At 39.3% G+C, this 16186-nt stretch overlaps 1 protein-coding gene across 3 annotated transcripts in view; it reads left to right on the top strand.

Annotated features, from left to right (window-relative positions):
- The first annotated feature begins 10485 nt into the window (after nucleotides 1–10485).
- The window catches only part of CPNE8 (copine 8), a 239232-nt gene continuing 233531 nt past the window's right edge, over nucleotides 10486–16186 (top strand). Inside the window, exon 1 of one of the 3 annotated variants that reach the window (XM_050750139.1) lies at nucleotides 10486–10598. Coding sequence is in view for 1 of the 3 variants with exons in the window: in XM_050750135.1 (XP_050606092.1) it covers nucleotides 12004–12101 (98 nt within the window). In the remaining 2 variants the exon portion in view is untranslated. Of the gene's footprint in view, nucleotides 10599–11238; nucleotides 11397–11797; nucleotides 12102–16186 lie in introns of those variants that run through there. The other 2 variants (XM_050750138.1, XM_050750135.1) reach the window with 2 other exon arrangements.

Here is a 16186-nt window from a genome sequence, read left to right as displayed (position 1 = left end):
TCTCGATCTCCTGACCTTGTGATCTGCCCGCCTCGGCCTCCCAAAGTGCTGGGATTACAGGCTTGAGCCACCGCGCCCGGCCTGCAAACATTTCTGTACAATATATTCCTCAATTGGAAATGCCAGGTTAAATGGTATGTGCATTAAAAAAAAAAAAAAAAGCTTTATTGAGGTTTTATTGACATACAATAAACTATACATAATTAAATTGTTCATTTTGATACATTTTGACATATGTGTTCAATCAAGAAAGCGCCACCACAGTCAAGATTATGATTATATCCATCACTACCTACTGTTTTGCTTTTTCAGTATTACAAATAAAGCTGCTATGCACATCCATGTATGTATCTTTGTATGAATATATGTTTACTTGTGCAAATACCTAGTGGTTGAATGGCTACATCATATGATCATATGATGAGTGTATGTTAAACTCACACATCATATGATCAGTGTATGTTTAACTTTTAAGAATAAATGTTCAGACTTCCGAACTGTTTTCCAAAGTGGCTGTATCATTTTACATTTCCACCAGCAGTATATAAAAGTTCCAGTTACTCCATATCCTCACCAATACTTGGAATAGCCAATTTTTTTTATTTTAGCCATTCTAATATGTGTGCTCTAGAATCTCACTGTGATTTTAATTTGCACTTTTCTAGCATTTTTTGAAGTATTTATTTGTTGTCTGTATATCTTCTTTGGTGAAGTGTGTGTGTGTTCAAATGTTTTTTCAATTTTTCAAATTGTGTTGTTAGGTTTGTTATTAAGTTTTGAGTTCTTTATATATTCTTGTCATAGATCAGATATATGTTTTGCAACATATTTCCTCTCCTATGTGATTTGTCTTTATTCTCTTAAGAATGTCTTTGAAATAATAAACATTTTTAATTTTGATGAAGTCCAGTATATCAATTTGTTCTTTTCTATATCAGACTTTTCTGCCTCAACCTCCCAAGTAGTGAGAATTACAAGACCCACTACCATGCTCAGCTAATTTTTTTATTTTTAGTAGAGATGGGGTTTCACCAGGTTGGCCAGGCTGATCTCGAACTCCTGGCCTCAAGTGATCTGCCTGCCTTGGCCTGCCAAAGTGCTGGGATTACAGGTGTGAGCCTTTACACCCAGCCAAACCTTACAACATTCTAAGGGACTCACTTGTGAAACAATAATTTAATTATTTGAACTTTCAGTAAAGAATATTGCAACTGTTATGAGAAAATTATGGTAAATTTAACAGCAATTAACATAACTATGAAAAACAGTTTTGTGAATTACAAGTTTTGCCTGAATCTCTTGGACAGTTAGAGAAAGGTCCTGTAGTATGTTAACATTTTCTAATTAAAATAATTATTTTCAAATATACCAAAAAGGCTAGGTTAACTCATAGGAATGTCAATTATAACAAGTTACTAAACACCCAAGATTTATATTCTTTTTTCCTCTCTGTTTCTATTTCTCTAGTTTTCAGTAAAACTTTTACTTTTTTGCATGGTTGCACATTCTAATTGTCCAAGCAGTAAAGAAACCGGAGCAGACTCTGACCACATACTAATTAATGCTTATCTGCCTGCTCTAGCAGCAATCTAAAATCAGGTTTGGAAATGAAGCATTAGTTCTTCATACATCTGGCCATAGTAGGCCAGAGGGGATTGTTCCTATGTAAGGTCCTCAGCCATGTAGTTGCTTACTTAAGAGCTATTTTCTGGCTTAATGGCATGTGAAGTAGGTGGGCTTTATTCTCAAGACATCACAGTGGGAGCTACCGTTGGGGTTCTAGGACATTTTGGCAGAAGAATCTGAAAGACGGTCCTTGGATGATTACAGAAAATCTTTAGAGGATTCTGTAACATTGGTAACTGCCCAAGAAAAAGAGTTAGGCAACCCACAGGGACAACAAAAACAAGGCAGGAATGTGGCCTTTGCAGCTTCTACCACAATGATCCCATTGACATCTTTATCTTTAATAGCTTCCTCTTTTTATTTAGTGTCTTGATGCTGTTTTGTTTGTTTGTTTGTTTGTTTTTCTTTTCTTATTTGTCCACGTCCTTCTTCCCAACTTGTTTCCTTGGTGGGAAATTTCTTTGTCCTTCTCTCCCAAGGCCAGATACGCATCAGATTTGATCCTTATTTTTCTTCTTTTCCTTTCTTTCTTGGAGTACTCACCAAAATACTTGGCATCCACTACTAATTCTAAGCTATTGATTCCAGTGTCAACAATCTTGTACTCTCACCAGTTCCAAATGCCTGTTGGACAATCCATCCAAGTGCTCAGCTCTCGCTGAACTCAACATATCCAAGTGAATTTAGATACTTTCAACAGTCCTTGGCCACATAGCACCTCACTCACATCGGTGTACACTGAGTGCAGGGGACAACCAGTGAGTAAGACAGATGGACTTCTATGCCCTTGAGGCTCAAAATCTAGCAGGGGAAATAGGTATTAAGCAAATTGTCAAATAATACTTATTCTAATTATGATAGTTAAAAGTTATCGCTTATTTTGGGCATTTAGGAAGGTGTCTGTAGGTGCAAAATATTTTAGACTTCATACTCCTTTTATAAGAATGTATTTTTTCTTGTGTTCTTTTAAAAAGTTTCAGAATTCTTTAGGCCTGCCTTTCTGATTCATTCTTGCAAATGGATTTCTTTCGACAGTCTTGAAAAATCAAACTCTCTGAATTAGCAGATTTAGTGAAAAGCTACTTAGAAGACATTTTTGATAAATTTAGAGGCTGAAAACATTTATAAAAAATAAGTCTTGTTCTGTGCTTAATAATCATGAAAAAATATCCTTGTAAAATTCTTATGGACAGGCCCCTTTCAAAGACATCTGAATTTCAAGGAGTAAAGGCTTTATTCTAGGAAGTCTCTCAATGTTAGCTGGGTATCATTGAGTAATCATATTCAAATAAATGTCTACAACTCTAGAAGAAACATACTGCTATTTTCTTTATTAGATAGAAGAATCCTCAAATTTCATATATGTCTCTTCTCTATGCATTAAGTTGTCCTGCTAGATTCATTATTTTAAAAAGCAATGCAAACGAGAGTATTTATTGAATACATCCATGAGGAAATGACATTTTAGGTAGGCCATGAGGACTGAACAGGAGTTGGCCAAGTAAGACAGAATTAAAAAGCAGTACAGTTTAAAAGCTTTGAGAAGGAGAGGGGCAAAGTAAGTTAGAATAGTTCAGGGAAGGCTGTGCAGCTGAACTGTAGTGAATGTAGATGCCTTTTAGTCATATAAGCCACGTAAGTAATTTTAAATTATTACTTGGGAGATAGGTCACACTTGGAACGCTCCTCTGGGAAGCTTAAGTAAGAAAATAGAGTCAGAGTGTTTAAACCATCACCACCAAATTATGGTCTTCACTATAATCAGCATCACTACTCTCATTTTAAGTGTTAAGTGCTAAATGAATTACATACATTTTCTCTAATTTTAACTAACTGTATATCACACATAATGGTACCATTTAACAGGTAGGAATACTGAGGCTCAGAAGTACCTGAAAAGACTTTGTTGAGGAAGTGACATCTGATTTGGGGCCAAATATGTTGTGTTAGCTAAAGAAGAAGGCAGAGAGGAGTATTACAGGCAAGGAGAATGGTATGAATAATTTAGGAAAGATTTTGACAAGATCAGATTAATGTTTTATAAAGTGCATTCTAGCCATGGAATGGGTAGCAGATTGGAGGAGGGGACTGGAAACAGGGAGACAAGGTAGGAGAGTGTTGCATTAACCGGGGTGAGAGATCACAATAGACTGAACTAATGTCTATCATTAATGGAGTGGTGGAAAGAATGTGAAAGTTGAGGAGACTTAAGAAATATTTAGGAAGTAGAACAGGTTGTCAGCACTATCCAGTAGAACTTTAGAGAGTAGGCCGGGCATGGTGCCTCACGCCTGTAATCCCAGCACTTTGCGAGGCCCAGGCAGGCAGGTCACTTGAGGACAGGAGTTCGAGACCAGTCTGGCCAACATGGTGAAGCCCCATCTCAACTAAAATACAAAAATTAGCTGAGCATGGTGGTGTGCACCTGTAATCCCAGTTACTCGGGAGGCTGAAGCAGGAGAATTGCTTGAGCCTGGGAGGTGGAGGTTACAGTGAGCTGAGATCGCACCACTGCACTCCAGCACTCCAGCCTGGGTAACAGAGTGAGACGCCATCTCCAAAAAAAAAAAAAAAAAAAGAACTTTGGAGAGTAAAGGAAATATTCTATCACCTGCACTATTCAATAGGGTAGCCCATAGCCATGTGTGGATATTGAGCACTTGAAATGTATTAGGTTAGTGCACAAGTACTTGCAGTTTTTGCCATTACTTTTAATTGCAAAAACTGCAATTATTTTTGCACCCACCTAATTGTGCAACTGAAGAACTGCATTTTAAATTTTATTAAATAGTAATTCATTTAAATAGCCACTTGTGACTCATGGCTACTCTACTACAGTTCAGAATTGTATAATTTTAGATTGCTAAAACTTTTACATATCCTCACTTTAATTACAAGATCTTTTAGGATAACTTTGTGTTGTCTATCCAAATTTGTACACTTCTTTGGTGAGTTTGGTTGTCTTTCTACTGTGCAAACATACGTAGTATTTAATTTTACTTCTATATTTACTTATATTGTCACCCTCTTCTATATTGGTCAGTTGTCTTTTTTTTTTTTTTTTTTTTTTACCTGTTGGAAAGTGTTAAGTCCCATTTTTCCAGGAAAGTTTTAATAGCTTGTCTTTCTCATTAATATGTATTTTCTTGGGCATCAATCACATTAGTCTATACCACATTATCTCATGACAAATCATTGCTTATTTCTTGCTCTTTCATATTCTTCATTGGTGCAATGAATTGAAGCTGGGTCTTCCAAGATACTTGGAAGGAGGGAAGATATCATTCATGTCTTCTCTATTTCTTCCTTCACCTCCACTGTTCAGCCTATAGTTGGCATAACAGCAATTCTTCAAGACAAATACTTGCTCACTACTGTGAGCCTACTCATTACAATGTATGCTACGAGATTTCTGGTTCCTTAAATGTATTTGTTCTTTTCAAACAGAAAAAGTCTAAACTAGTGAAAAAAATATATCAATGTCTTTTTTAAAATGAGGGATACATGCTATTTTAGCCTCTATTGACTGTTTTAAGTAGGTAGTCCCCAAGGATGACTTCCAACAATTCCTTCCCTCATAATATGTGCATGCTGCTCCACCCTGTAAGTCAAGTCGGTCACCCCTCTCCATCCAACCCTTACGCTGGCCTTGAGACTTGCTTTGACAATTAGAAATCAGTGACACTGTGCCAGTTCTGGGCCGAGGCTTTCAGAGGCCTGGCGGCTTCCACTTTGGCTCTGGGAAAGTCAGCCACCATGTTGTGGAGAAGCTCAGGAGAGACTTGAGAAGGAGGAGAAACCACAGAGCAGCTACATGGGGGAAAGGCACTGAGCTGCCAGACACAGGAATGAAGCCCTGTTGGATTTTCCAGTCCAGCCAGCCTCTAGCTGAATGCAGCCATGTGTATGACCCAAACAGCTGCTACATGGAGCAGAACTGCCTGGCCAAGCCCTGCCCTAATTCCTGACCCAAAGACTCATGAAAAAGAGTAAAATCATGTTGTTTTGCATGACTAAATGCTGGAGGGCTAGTTATACGACAATAGATAGCTGAAATATTATCATTAAAAATAATAAAAGATTCAGTTATAGTAAAACAACTAACCTCAGTTTGCTCACCTTCCTGATCTACACTCTCCCTTGACTCCTGCAAGTTTATGGCCTCCCTTTACTGAATAGCCAGTGGGTGGAGCCAGTTGACTCTGTGATAATGGAAAACAAATATCTAAACCAACCCAAGATCTTCAAAACATCATGTGAAATAAATTATATGCTTCAATATGAAGTGTGAAATTCTGAAATTTAAAAGATTTTGCATTCTATGTGCTCTCGAGTGTAAAATTTACTTTGGAAACATTTAGTTGAGACTAGGTTTACCTAAATAATCATACATGGTCCCTTAGAAAAGTGTCACTTGATTAAAATATGGATTTACTGTCCCTAGACACTTATTCATGACAGATCTTAACTTTGTTATTATTTATAGTATTTTAAAGTTGATTTTAAAAGTGACAGTCTTCCTACTGTCTTAGCGATTGGTAAGGTGGTAATTGATGAGGTTGGTGAGACATTGATCTTACTTGGTCACAAAGGTAACTTTAAGCAAAAAGTGTTAGTGATATTGACAATTTTAATGTTTGAAATGATTGAATTGTTTACAGACTTGATCCACTTTGTATGGTTTAAAACCAGGTGGTTATCTGATCCAGAGAGAAGGCAGGTACTCAGAAAACATGTTTTGGCCACTCATCACAATGTTTTCCCTCATCTGCCACTCCCCCAAATTGAACAATTAGCCCGTTTTTGCTGTCATATAGGTTTATTTTATTTTAAGCTGTGATTTCATAGAGCAGGTCTAGTAGTTAAAGTAATTATAAAGCTATCCGCAGAGGGTAGAGAACTATATATTTTCTTCAATTTCCTGAAGGTATTTTAAAGGTGAGCATACGGCAATGCTGGTATTTCTGACTTATCTTTGGCTAGGATAGTTGTTGGAGCCAATAGAACAAATGTCCCAGGATGATGCTATACCCTGAAGAAATACTCAGTCCAATTTGTTTTGGATTTATATGTGAGCTGATACATCACTTGCCAGGCAAGGTAAATACATTTTATCCTTATATTATAAGTATACACTGTTTCAGGGACATGCTTCAAAAAGTATGTTCCTTTCTTTCTGTTTTGTTGCTTTCATTGGAGCCTCAACAGTGGTTTTTTTTTTTTTTTTTCTTGTTTGTTTGGTCTTTCCCTTCATATGTTTTTCTCATTATCCTCTCCTTAATGAAGCTATTTTGTAAATAAGTCCTTCTGAAAATAATGTTTAATAATCATTTAATTTACAAATTGAAGTCTTCTCTAATCTTGTGAAATAATAAAAATCTCAGAAATGAAAAGAACTCCTTGATTCACAATAACCAAGATATGGAATTAATGTAGGCGCCTGTCAACAGTGGATTGGATAAGGAAAATATAGTACGTATACACCATTGAAATACTAGGCAGCCATAAAAATGAACAAAATCATGTTCTTTGTAACACAGATGCAGCTAGAGGCCATTATTCTAAGAAAATTAATTCAGGAACAGAAAACCAAATACTGCACATTCTTACTTATATGTGAGAACTAAACTTTGGGTGCTCACGGACATAAAGATGGCAAAAACAGACACTGGGGACTAATAGAGGGGGGCGGGAAGGATGGAGGCAAAGGATGAAAAACTAACTTTTGGTAACTATGCTCACTATCTGTGCAACAGGATCATTTGCATCCTGAACCTCAGCATCACAAAATCTATCTCTTTAACAAACCTATACATGTACCTCAGAGATCTAAAATAAAAGTTGAAACTATTTAAAAAACAGAGCTCGATGATTCAGTCAGTATAAACTTTACCAAATAATGTATCTCCTTGCTAATTTTTACTTGGTCTATAAGTGCCAGAAGGAGTTTTAGCTCTTATATCTAGTACAGTGCCTAGTGCATAGCAGACATTGAATTAATGTTTGCTAAATCACTGATTCAGTGAATGATGGCTTATTATGTTGTAGTAAATGTAACTTATCTTTGATTTTTAGCATATTCCAAGGGCTTTATATTATTTAAATGAATTTTAACAAATATAAACTTTTTATTATAAAATCTCCAAAATAAAAGTTTAGACATGTCATAATTTATATTTTATTAAATTTTATTTTTAAAAATTATATTCCTTTCCGTATTGTGCTAACTATAGCAACAGAATTTGAATATAATTTCAAAGTTTTATTTAAGGCTTACTTCACTATGATGAATTTATAAGCACAGAACTTGAAAGAGTCAGTAAAATGGAAATAATAAATGTTATCGATATGTATTACTTTTCCTAGGGCTGCTGTAATGAATTACTGCAAACTGAATTGCTTAAAACAACAGAAATTTATTCTTTCACAGTTTTGGGGGGCCAGAAGTCTAAATTCAGGGTGTTCCAGGGTCAGGCTCCTTCCAAGGTCTCTAAGAAAAATCTTTCCTGGCCTCTTCTAGCTTCCTGGGGTTACTGACGATACTTGATATTCTTTGCCTTTGGTGGCACAACTTCAGTCTCTGCCTCTGTCTCCACATGGCCTTGTTCTCTGTCTGTATTTTCCAAATCTCTCTCTCCTTAAGCACACGAGTCCACTGCTGACAGATATTACGGAAGACCTAAATAAATGGAAAGATATATAATATTCATAGATCAGAAGATTAATTTGGACCAAATGTCAATTATTCTCTAATTTGTTGACAGAATCAATGCAACCCCAGTGAAAATCTCAACAAGACTTTTTGTGGACCTTGTCTAGCTGATTCTAAAATTTGTACGAAAATGAGAAGGATTAAAAATGAAAAACTAATTTTGAAGAGGATCAAAGTTGGAAAAGTTATACTACCTGACTTTAAGAATTATTTTAAAGCTACAGTAATCAAGACTCTGTGGCATTAGTTTAAAGAAATACAAATAGGTCAATGGAATAGGATAGCGTCTAAAAAATTGACTCATAGATATATGTTAATTTTTGGCAAAGGATGCAAAGATTTTTCAATGAAAAATGGTAGTATTTTCAACAAATGGTGCTGGAAAAATCTGATGACAATGTGTAAAAATAAGAACTTTGATTAGAAAAATCAAAATAAATTATAGAGATAAATGTAAAACCTAAAACTATGAAATTTCTAGGGGAAAGTATAGAAGATGATAATTTTTGTGATCTCACATTAGACAAATATTTCTCAGTTTTGACATCAATATTTTGATTTATAATAGATAAAGCTGAAGAACTAGATTCATCAAAATTAGAAACTTTTTCTCTTTGATAACAGTTAAGAGAATGAAAACACAAGCTACAGACTGTCAGAAAATATTTTGTAAACCACATGTGATAAAGGTCTTGGATACAGAATAAAGAATTTTCAAAACTCACAAATAAGGAAACCAAAATCTAATAAAAAACAAGTAAAATATATGACGACACTTCACCAAAGAAGATACATATACATATAGCAAAAAGACATAGGAAAATACGTTCAACATCATTAGTCATTAAGCCACATGAGATATTACTACACATCTGTTAGATAAGCTAAAATTTAAAAGACCATAATAAATGTTGGCAAGGATGTGTGCAACCAGATCTCTCATATACTGTTGTGGGAAAGAAAAGTAGTAAAACTATTTTGAAAAAAAGTTTAATAGTCTCTTTTTCTTTTTCTTTTTGAGACGGAGTCTCGCTCTGTTGCTAAGCTGGAGTGCAATGGTGTGATCTGAGGTCACTGCAACCTCTGCCTCCTGGGTTCAAGAGATTCTCCTGCCTCAGCCTCCGAGTAGCTGGGACTGCAGGCACGTGCCACCATGCCCAGCTAATTTTTGTATTTTTAGTAGAGATGGGGCTTCACCATGTTGGCCAGGATGGTCTCGATTTCTTGACCTCGTGATCCGCCCACCTTGGACTCCCAAAGTGCTGGGATTGCAGGCATGAGCCACCGTACCTGGCCTTAATAGTTTCTTAAAAAGTTAAACATACACATTCCATATGATCCAGCTATTCCACTCCTAGGTACTTACTCAGAAGTAATGTAAACATATGTCCACAGAAAGAGTTGTACATATATGTTCATATCAGTTTTATTTGTAATTGCCCAAAGTTCGAACAACCAAAATGTCCATCAACAGGTGAATGGACAATTTATAGCGCATATATACAACGAAATACTATTCAGTTAAAAAAAATAGAATGAACTATTGATGCTAACATAGATGAATCTCAAAAGAATTTTGCTTAGTAGAAGAAGCCAGACCAAAAATACTATCTGCTTTATGATTCCACATACACAATTTTTAAAAATGCAAACTCATCTATAGTGACATAAAGATCAGAGGTTGCTTAGAGGGTTGTTTCAGTGATGAAAGGAGGTACATAAGAAAATTTTTGGGGTGATGGAATGATTCATTATTTTGATTTTGGTGATGGCTGCACGGAGAGATACATGAGTCAACATTTATCAAATGATGGACGCACTTTACGTGCAGTTCATTATATATCAGTTATATCTCACTAAAGTGGAAACAAATTAGAAGTAAGTATCCCACATGTTGACTACTAAAGTTCTCAACTTTCATTTCTTCAGTGGGCTTCTGTAAAGTAAAAATCTGGTGAGCTTAAACAAAAAATCTAGATTTCTATGCCAAATTAATTTTGAGCAGCATAATAGAAATGCCTGGAGTTTTAGGGCATTTCCAAATCGCAGTAAAGTACAGTTTAATTTGTAATAGGACAAGAGGAAGAAAAAAAAGAAAAAGAAAAAGCGGTGGGTGGGGAAATCAGGAAAGGAAACCAAATAGAAACAGGGGAAGTACACTCGGCAGGGGAAGCAGCAAGACTGCACCTACACACTCTCACCCGCCTCTACAGATTCTCTAGGCAGGGGCTACAAGTGGATTAAAATGTTACAACTCAAGGTAAGTCCTCCACCGCAAAAACTGCTCCTCCCAGACTTAGCCCAACCAGCTGGAAACTCCATGCTTGCAGCGCTGAATCTGGCGGGCGGACACCCGCCCCCTCTCCATCCTTCGCCTTCCAGCTGCGCCGCGTCCTGTTCTCCGTCGCCGCCTGGTGGCGGGCGCCCGGGACCCGCAGGCGCTCGGGTGAGGCAGGACTGAAGGCGCGGGGAATAAAGGTCTCTGCAACGGAGGGGCGCCGCATCTACCTCTGGATGCTTTTGCCGCGACTGCATCTTGGCACCAGTCTTACTGCCCTGGAACGCAGTTTCCTCAACGCAGCGCTCACTCTGACTCCTCTCTGCTTTAATCCGTCAGGTCTCAGGTCTTGCGGGTGGGAGTCGGGTGAAGGAGCTGCGTTATATGGTTGTGACACCCACCCCCTGCCCCCATTTTCAGGTCAGAATTTTCATGCCTTTGGAAACGAGGGACCCAGAAGAGCCCTTATTGTAGGAGGATTGTCGCCGTTAGACCTCTAAGCTCCAAAAAACCAAGGGGAGACACAATCCAGATTGTTCCCTTAAATCCCAAGTAGTATTGTTCTTTCCTCCTTAGAGTCCGCCCCCCGCCCCCACCTGTCCCATATATTGATCGGCCACTTTGCCACCGCGTTGCAAGGTTTGGAGAGCGTCACAATGCCCCACCGTCCCCAACTCTTAAGTGGCCGACGGTGGGCAGTCCAGAAGCTAGGACCAGACTCATCTGCCTGAGGGCACAGTAGGAGGGACGGAGGGATCTCCCATGAGCTCCGAGGGCGAGGTGAGAACCAATTGTGGGGGGGGGGGGCTTATAACGGGGCAGTTAGGAACCGGCAGAGGTACCCCCACCTCCAGCTTTCAACTCAGGCGAGGAAACTTCGAGACCTTCCCGTCCACACCTGATTGACAGGAGGAAGCTGTCGCGGCCCAGGAGGCGAGTGTGGGTGTGCAGAGGTAGAGACGAAACCTAAAAGCTCGCAGAGCCGGCGAGGGCTTGCAGTCCTGGACGGTACGGGTCTGCGTCTGGTGCCCCCTACTCCATCAGGCTGCTTGCTGGGTCCACCAAGCCTGACCCCTCCAGCCAGAAGGGGATCACGGAGTGTGTCCGCCGCCCGGGCTCCTGCCTGCCGGAAGGGGGCTGGGAAGCCGGGAGCCCCGCGCGCCACTTCCCCGGCAGCGTCAGTTTCACCCAGTACTGGCTCGTGGTTCCCTCGTGGCTCTGCGCGGAAGTCCGCCTCCGCCCTTCCCTCCCCCATCCTGCGCGCTGCCTCCGCCTCCTTCTTCTGCCTCCACCCTCAACCCCCATCCCCGCCTGACGGGAGCTAGCCCTCAGTCCTCCCGAGCTCTGGTTGTGAGCGCCGGACAAGTCCAAGGCGCCTCCTCCCAATATGGACAGCCGCTACACCAGCACTGCGGGCATCGGGGACTTGAACCAGCTGAGCGCTGCCATCCCGGCCACGCGAGTGGAGGTGTCCGTGTCCTGCAGGTGAGGACGCAGCCCTTCGCCTCCCTCCTGCTCTCCTATCTGCGGGGTTGGTAGCACTTGGAGAGCGCTCGGGGTACCACGAGGCTTTGCGCGGGCGAGAAGTTGCCCCATGAGTGGGAAATATCTCAGCAGTGGGGCTGGAGTTATACTGGGTCAGGTGACACAGGGGAGTGGGAATTAGAAGCGAGTGGTGGGCTCCGGGACTGGGACTTTCTATTTTCTTTCTGGGAAACGCTGTAAAAGTTGGCTGGGCTGTGACTCAGCTGCGAGAACACCGGCCGCCGCCCAATTTACAAGCCTGTTTTCCGTCCCAAACCCAGGCTAGATGGTTGCGTGATGATCGGAATCGAAGGGGACAGCACTGCCAAAAGCGCTCGTGACCGCTGCACGCTTCGGCCCGGGACTCCCTCTGCTAGGCGTGTGCAAACCTTCTGTTGCTAGGGTTGGCTCCAATCTCGGCAGCTTTCTCCCCACCCACTTCCTGGAGCCATCCAGCTTGCTTCTCCCCCACCCTTCCGGGCTTTTTGCCTTTTGCCTGATAGGTAGAAATTTCGGCCCTCCTTGCAGAAGAATGTATGCCTTACCTAAGATCTGGGAAGTCACGACTTTGTTTTGTTTTGTTTTCGGGCCCAGACACATTTGAGTGCTTGTAATAACTGACTCTCGGCCGGGCGCGGTGGCTCACGCCTGTATTCCCAGCACCTTGAGAGGACGAGGCGGGCGGATCACGAGGTCAGGAGTTCGAGACCAGCCTGGCCAATATGGTGAAACCCCCGTCTTTACTGAAAATACGAAAATTAGCTGGGCGTGGTGGCGGGCACTTGTAGTCCCAGCTACTTGGGAGGCTGAGACAGGAGACTCGCTTGAACCCGGGAGGTGGAGGTTGTAGTGAGCCGAGATCGCGCCACTGCACTCCAGCCTGGGCGACATCGCAAGACTCCATCTCAAAAATAAATAAATAAAATAAAATAAAATAAAATAAAAAATTAAAAAAATTAAAAAAAGGAAAAAAAAAAGCTGACTTTCAACCCTGTCCAGAGACTGTAAATTGCAAACTCGTTGTCCTGACGTTCTTCCGGTTAGTTGCCCTGTAAATAAAGCAACATCACTGCTATATTGTAGACGATTTTGAGAAGGAGATAAGCGACGGTGCTAAATTGGTATTGGCCACTAGTTTGCGAATTAATATTGACCCTAAAGCCCACTCCCTTGTTTGCATAATTGGGTCTGTCTCACTGGAAAACTGCCTCCTCATTTATCTATTTTTGCCCTAAGATTGTTTTTATGCCCTCAAATCCTCCCTTTCCTTTCCTTAGCAAACTTGCCTTGAAGAAATCTAATAAATTTGGGTAATCTTGATGTAAATAAGTTTAAAATTACATCAATCTTGACATTGCATTTTCACAAACTGACCCTAAAGCCAAAGAAATTCTTTTCTGGGGGTGGAAATTCGAGCACCAGCAACCCTAGTAGAAGTATTATTTGAGGGTAGAGGACAGCCTTTAGCCCTGAAACTATCACCTGATTGTTTGCTCTGCCGCCTCTTAAGACTGATCTGGGACTATGGAAATAATCATGCTGATAATGATAGCTAACATTAAGCTCTTGCCTTATTGCTGTCACTGTTTTAAGTGCTGCCTGAGATTTTTCTGTCAATGGAACAGGTGAAGCTGTATGGAAAACTCTTTAGAGAATTCACAGGACTTTTTCTTTTCTCTGAAGCTGGTTTTGGATGTTAGAGGGAAGTTATTGATATATACAGATAATGGATAGCCAAAAGTCCTGGAATAATAGCATTACTAAGAGTTCTTATCCTCTACTCAACAGTCTGCAAAGTCTAAATGGCATGTGGCCTATACTTGGAATGAACATAAAATAATATTGTCAATCAAATCTGAATTTTTCCATGAGCTTTTTAAGGGAAATTTTATCTAAACTGGTCATTCTGCCAGTAGGGCCCACGTTTAATGGAGCCCCTTTTTTGATGCATGTTTTCTGTGAGTGTGCTGGGCAATTTGTTTCAGTTTGCTGCCTCGGCACCTGGAAATCCCTTGTTCCAGCTTTTTTTCATAACATTGCTTTGACATTTTATTTTTAATTTTTAAGATTTCTAATAGGAAAAAAAAAAAAATTCCTGAAAGAGAATGCAAATACTTAGTGTCAAGCATCTCTGCCAGGGCCACTAGTGCTTAGTCTATTGTTTGAGTTGCTTCTGACTCAGCTTACTATTTACTATAAGTTTGAGATAAAAAGCATCTTTTGGGCAAACAGAAACATAGTTAAATACCCAAGTTAGTGCCTTTGGAATAGGTTCAGGAATAGTTCCTGAAAAGGTGGATTAAATTTATTTTTAATACATTAAAATTCAAAAATAAAAATATTTGAGTATTGTTGGATCTTGTAACCATAGAAGGTGATTTAGTTTGGGCTTTGGCATCAGAGACCTAAGTAAAAATTCTAGCTTTGTGACTTGTTCTTGCTATCTTGGAGTAAGTTCTTATTCAGTCTGTCTAAGCATTCTTATCTCCAAAAATAAGAATAATTATGGTATTTTCCTTATATAGAGTGTTATCAAGGTGATGTGTGAAAGCACTTACACAATGCATGAAACAAAAACATGTTTTCAAAAATGTTAGCTATTATTATAATATTGGAAATAACATTTGTTGAATAAATGTGTTATATATGATTCAGGTATGGAATTCTGTAAAAGTCTTTCTCTTTTGAACTTCAATAAGTTGGTTAAATAACACAGGGATAGAACCAGCATTGGGATACCTGTTCCCTCTTTCTCTATCTTCTTTAATGTGCATCAAGAACATGTTTTGTAGAAAGTTTGTGGGGATTTCACTTAGCAACAAGGCACAGTTGAAGGCCTCTAAGCTTTACTATGGGCAGGCAGAGTAAGGAATTCCCTTGCCTTACTATACCAGAGACTGAGGATTTGCCAACACTTCAAAAGCAGCTCAGATTTGAATAGGTTCTTTCTTTCTCATTCTTTCTTTCTCTCTCTCCTTTCTTTTCTTTCTCTCTCTCTCTTTCTTTTATCCTTTCTTTCTTTCTTTCTTTCTTTCTTTCTTTCTTTCTTTCTTTCTTTCTTTCTTTCTTTCTTTCTTTCTTTCTTTCTTTCTTTCTTTCTTTCTTTCTTTCTTTCTTTTTCTTTCTCTTTCCTTTCCTTTCCTTTTTTCTTTCCTTTTCTTCTTTTCCTTTCTTTCTTTCACCTCCTTTCACTGTCCCCTATCATTAAAAGCTTTATGGCGAAGTTTTTATCTGCATTTTGGGGAAGGTGAAAAAGATCAACAATTGAAGCTTGAATATAAATCATGGAAATAATTTAGTCTGTTTATTCATCAAGTGTCTGAGTGCCTTTTATATGTCTATGTTTATGCTAGGGTCTATGAGAAATGCAAAAGACATTCTCTTCTCTGAAAATGTAAAATCTGATTGGGAGATAAACATTACATAAGATATGGTAACAGGGCTAAATTCAAAGATGAGGCTCATGCATGAGGAGGGAAAGGACCATTGTGGAATAGGGTGCTTGGAATATATTACAAAGGGGAGATGGGGCTTGGGCAGAGACAAGCTGGATAGGCATGGTTTGGATTAGGGAAGGGACAATGTACATGGAAGTTTTGTAGTGGCTATAAATTTGGTGTGTTAAGGGGGTGGGAGGTACCCTTTTCTATATGTATTTATACAGAGGCAAGCTCCTGCTGTTTGACTTCCTTCCTCTTCTACCCATTGTCTGGCTCTTCTTGCATTCATTTTCCTTTATTGTGTAAATTTGTAGATTTTTAAATTAATTAGCTTACTTAATTAGCTAAAAATGCCTGTAGCTGAAATGATACAACCTTGAGAGATAAACTAAGGTAATATTTCCTTTTTGTTCTGAAAGCTTATTACTATAGAATTAGGTAAACTCACTGGGAAAACTAATATGCGGTAATCTCCTGTTTTCCTTGGGTCCTTGATTTGTTGCACTATTTCACTGATTTTCGCCATTTTCTCTGATTGAGAAGTAAGCTTATCAATTATAAAAGCGGTGAGAATATTGTGTATTTCTCGACTTTGTATGTTAGGTA

The sequence above is a fragment of the Macaca thibetana genome, chromosome 11 (genome assembly GCF_024542745.1).
Source record: "Macaca thibetana thibetana isolate TM-01 chromosome 11, ASM2454274v1, whole genome shotgun sequence".
Lineage (NCBI taxonomy): Eukaryota > Metazoa > Chordata > Mammalia > Primates > Cercopithecidae > Macaca > Macaca thibetana.
The sequence above is the reverse complement of the archived record's forward strand: the minus strand, read 5'-3'. Positions and strand labels throughout refer to the sequence as shown.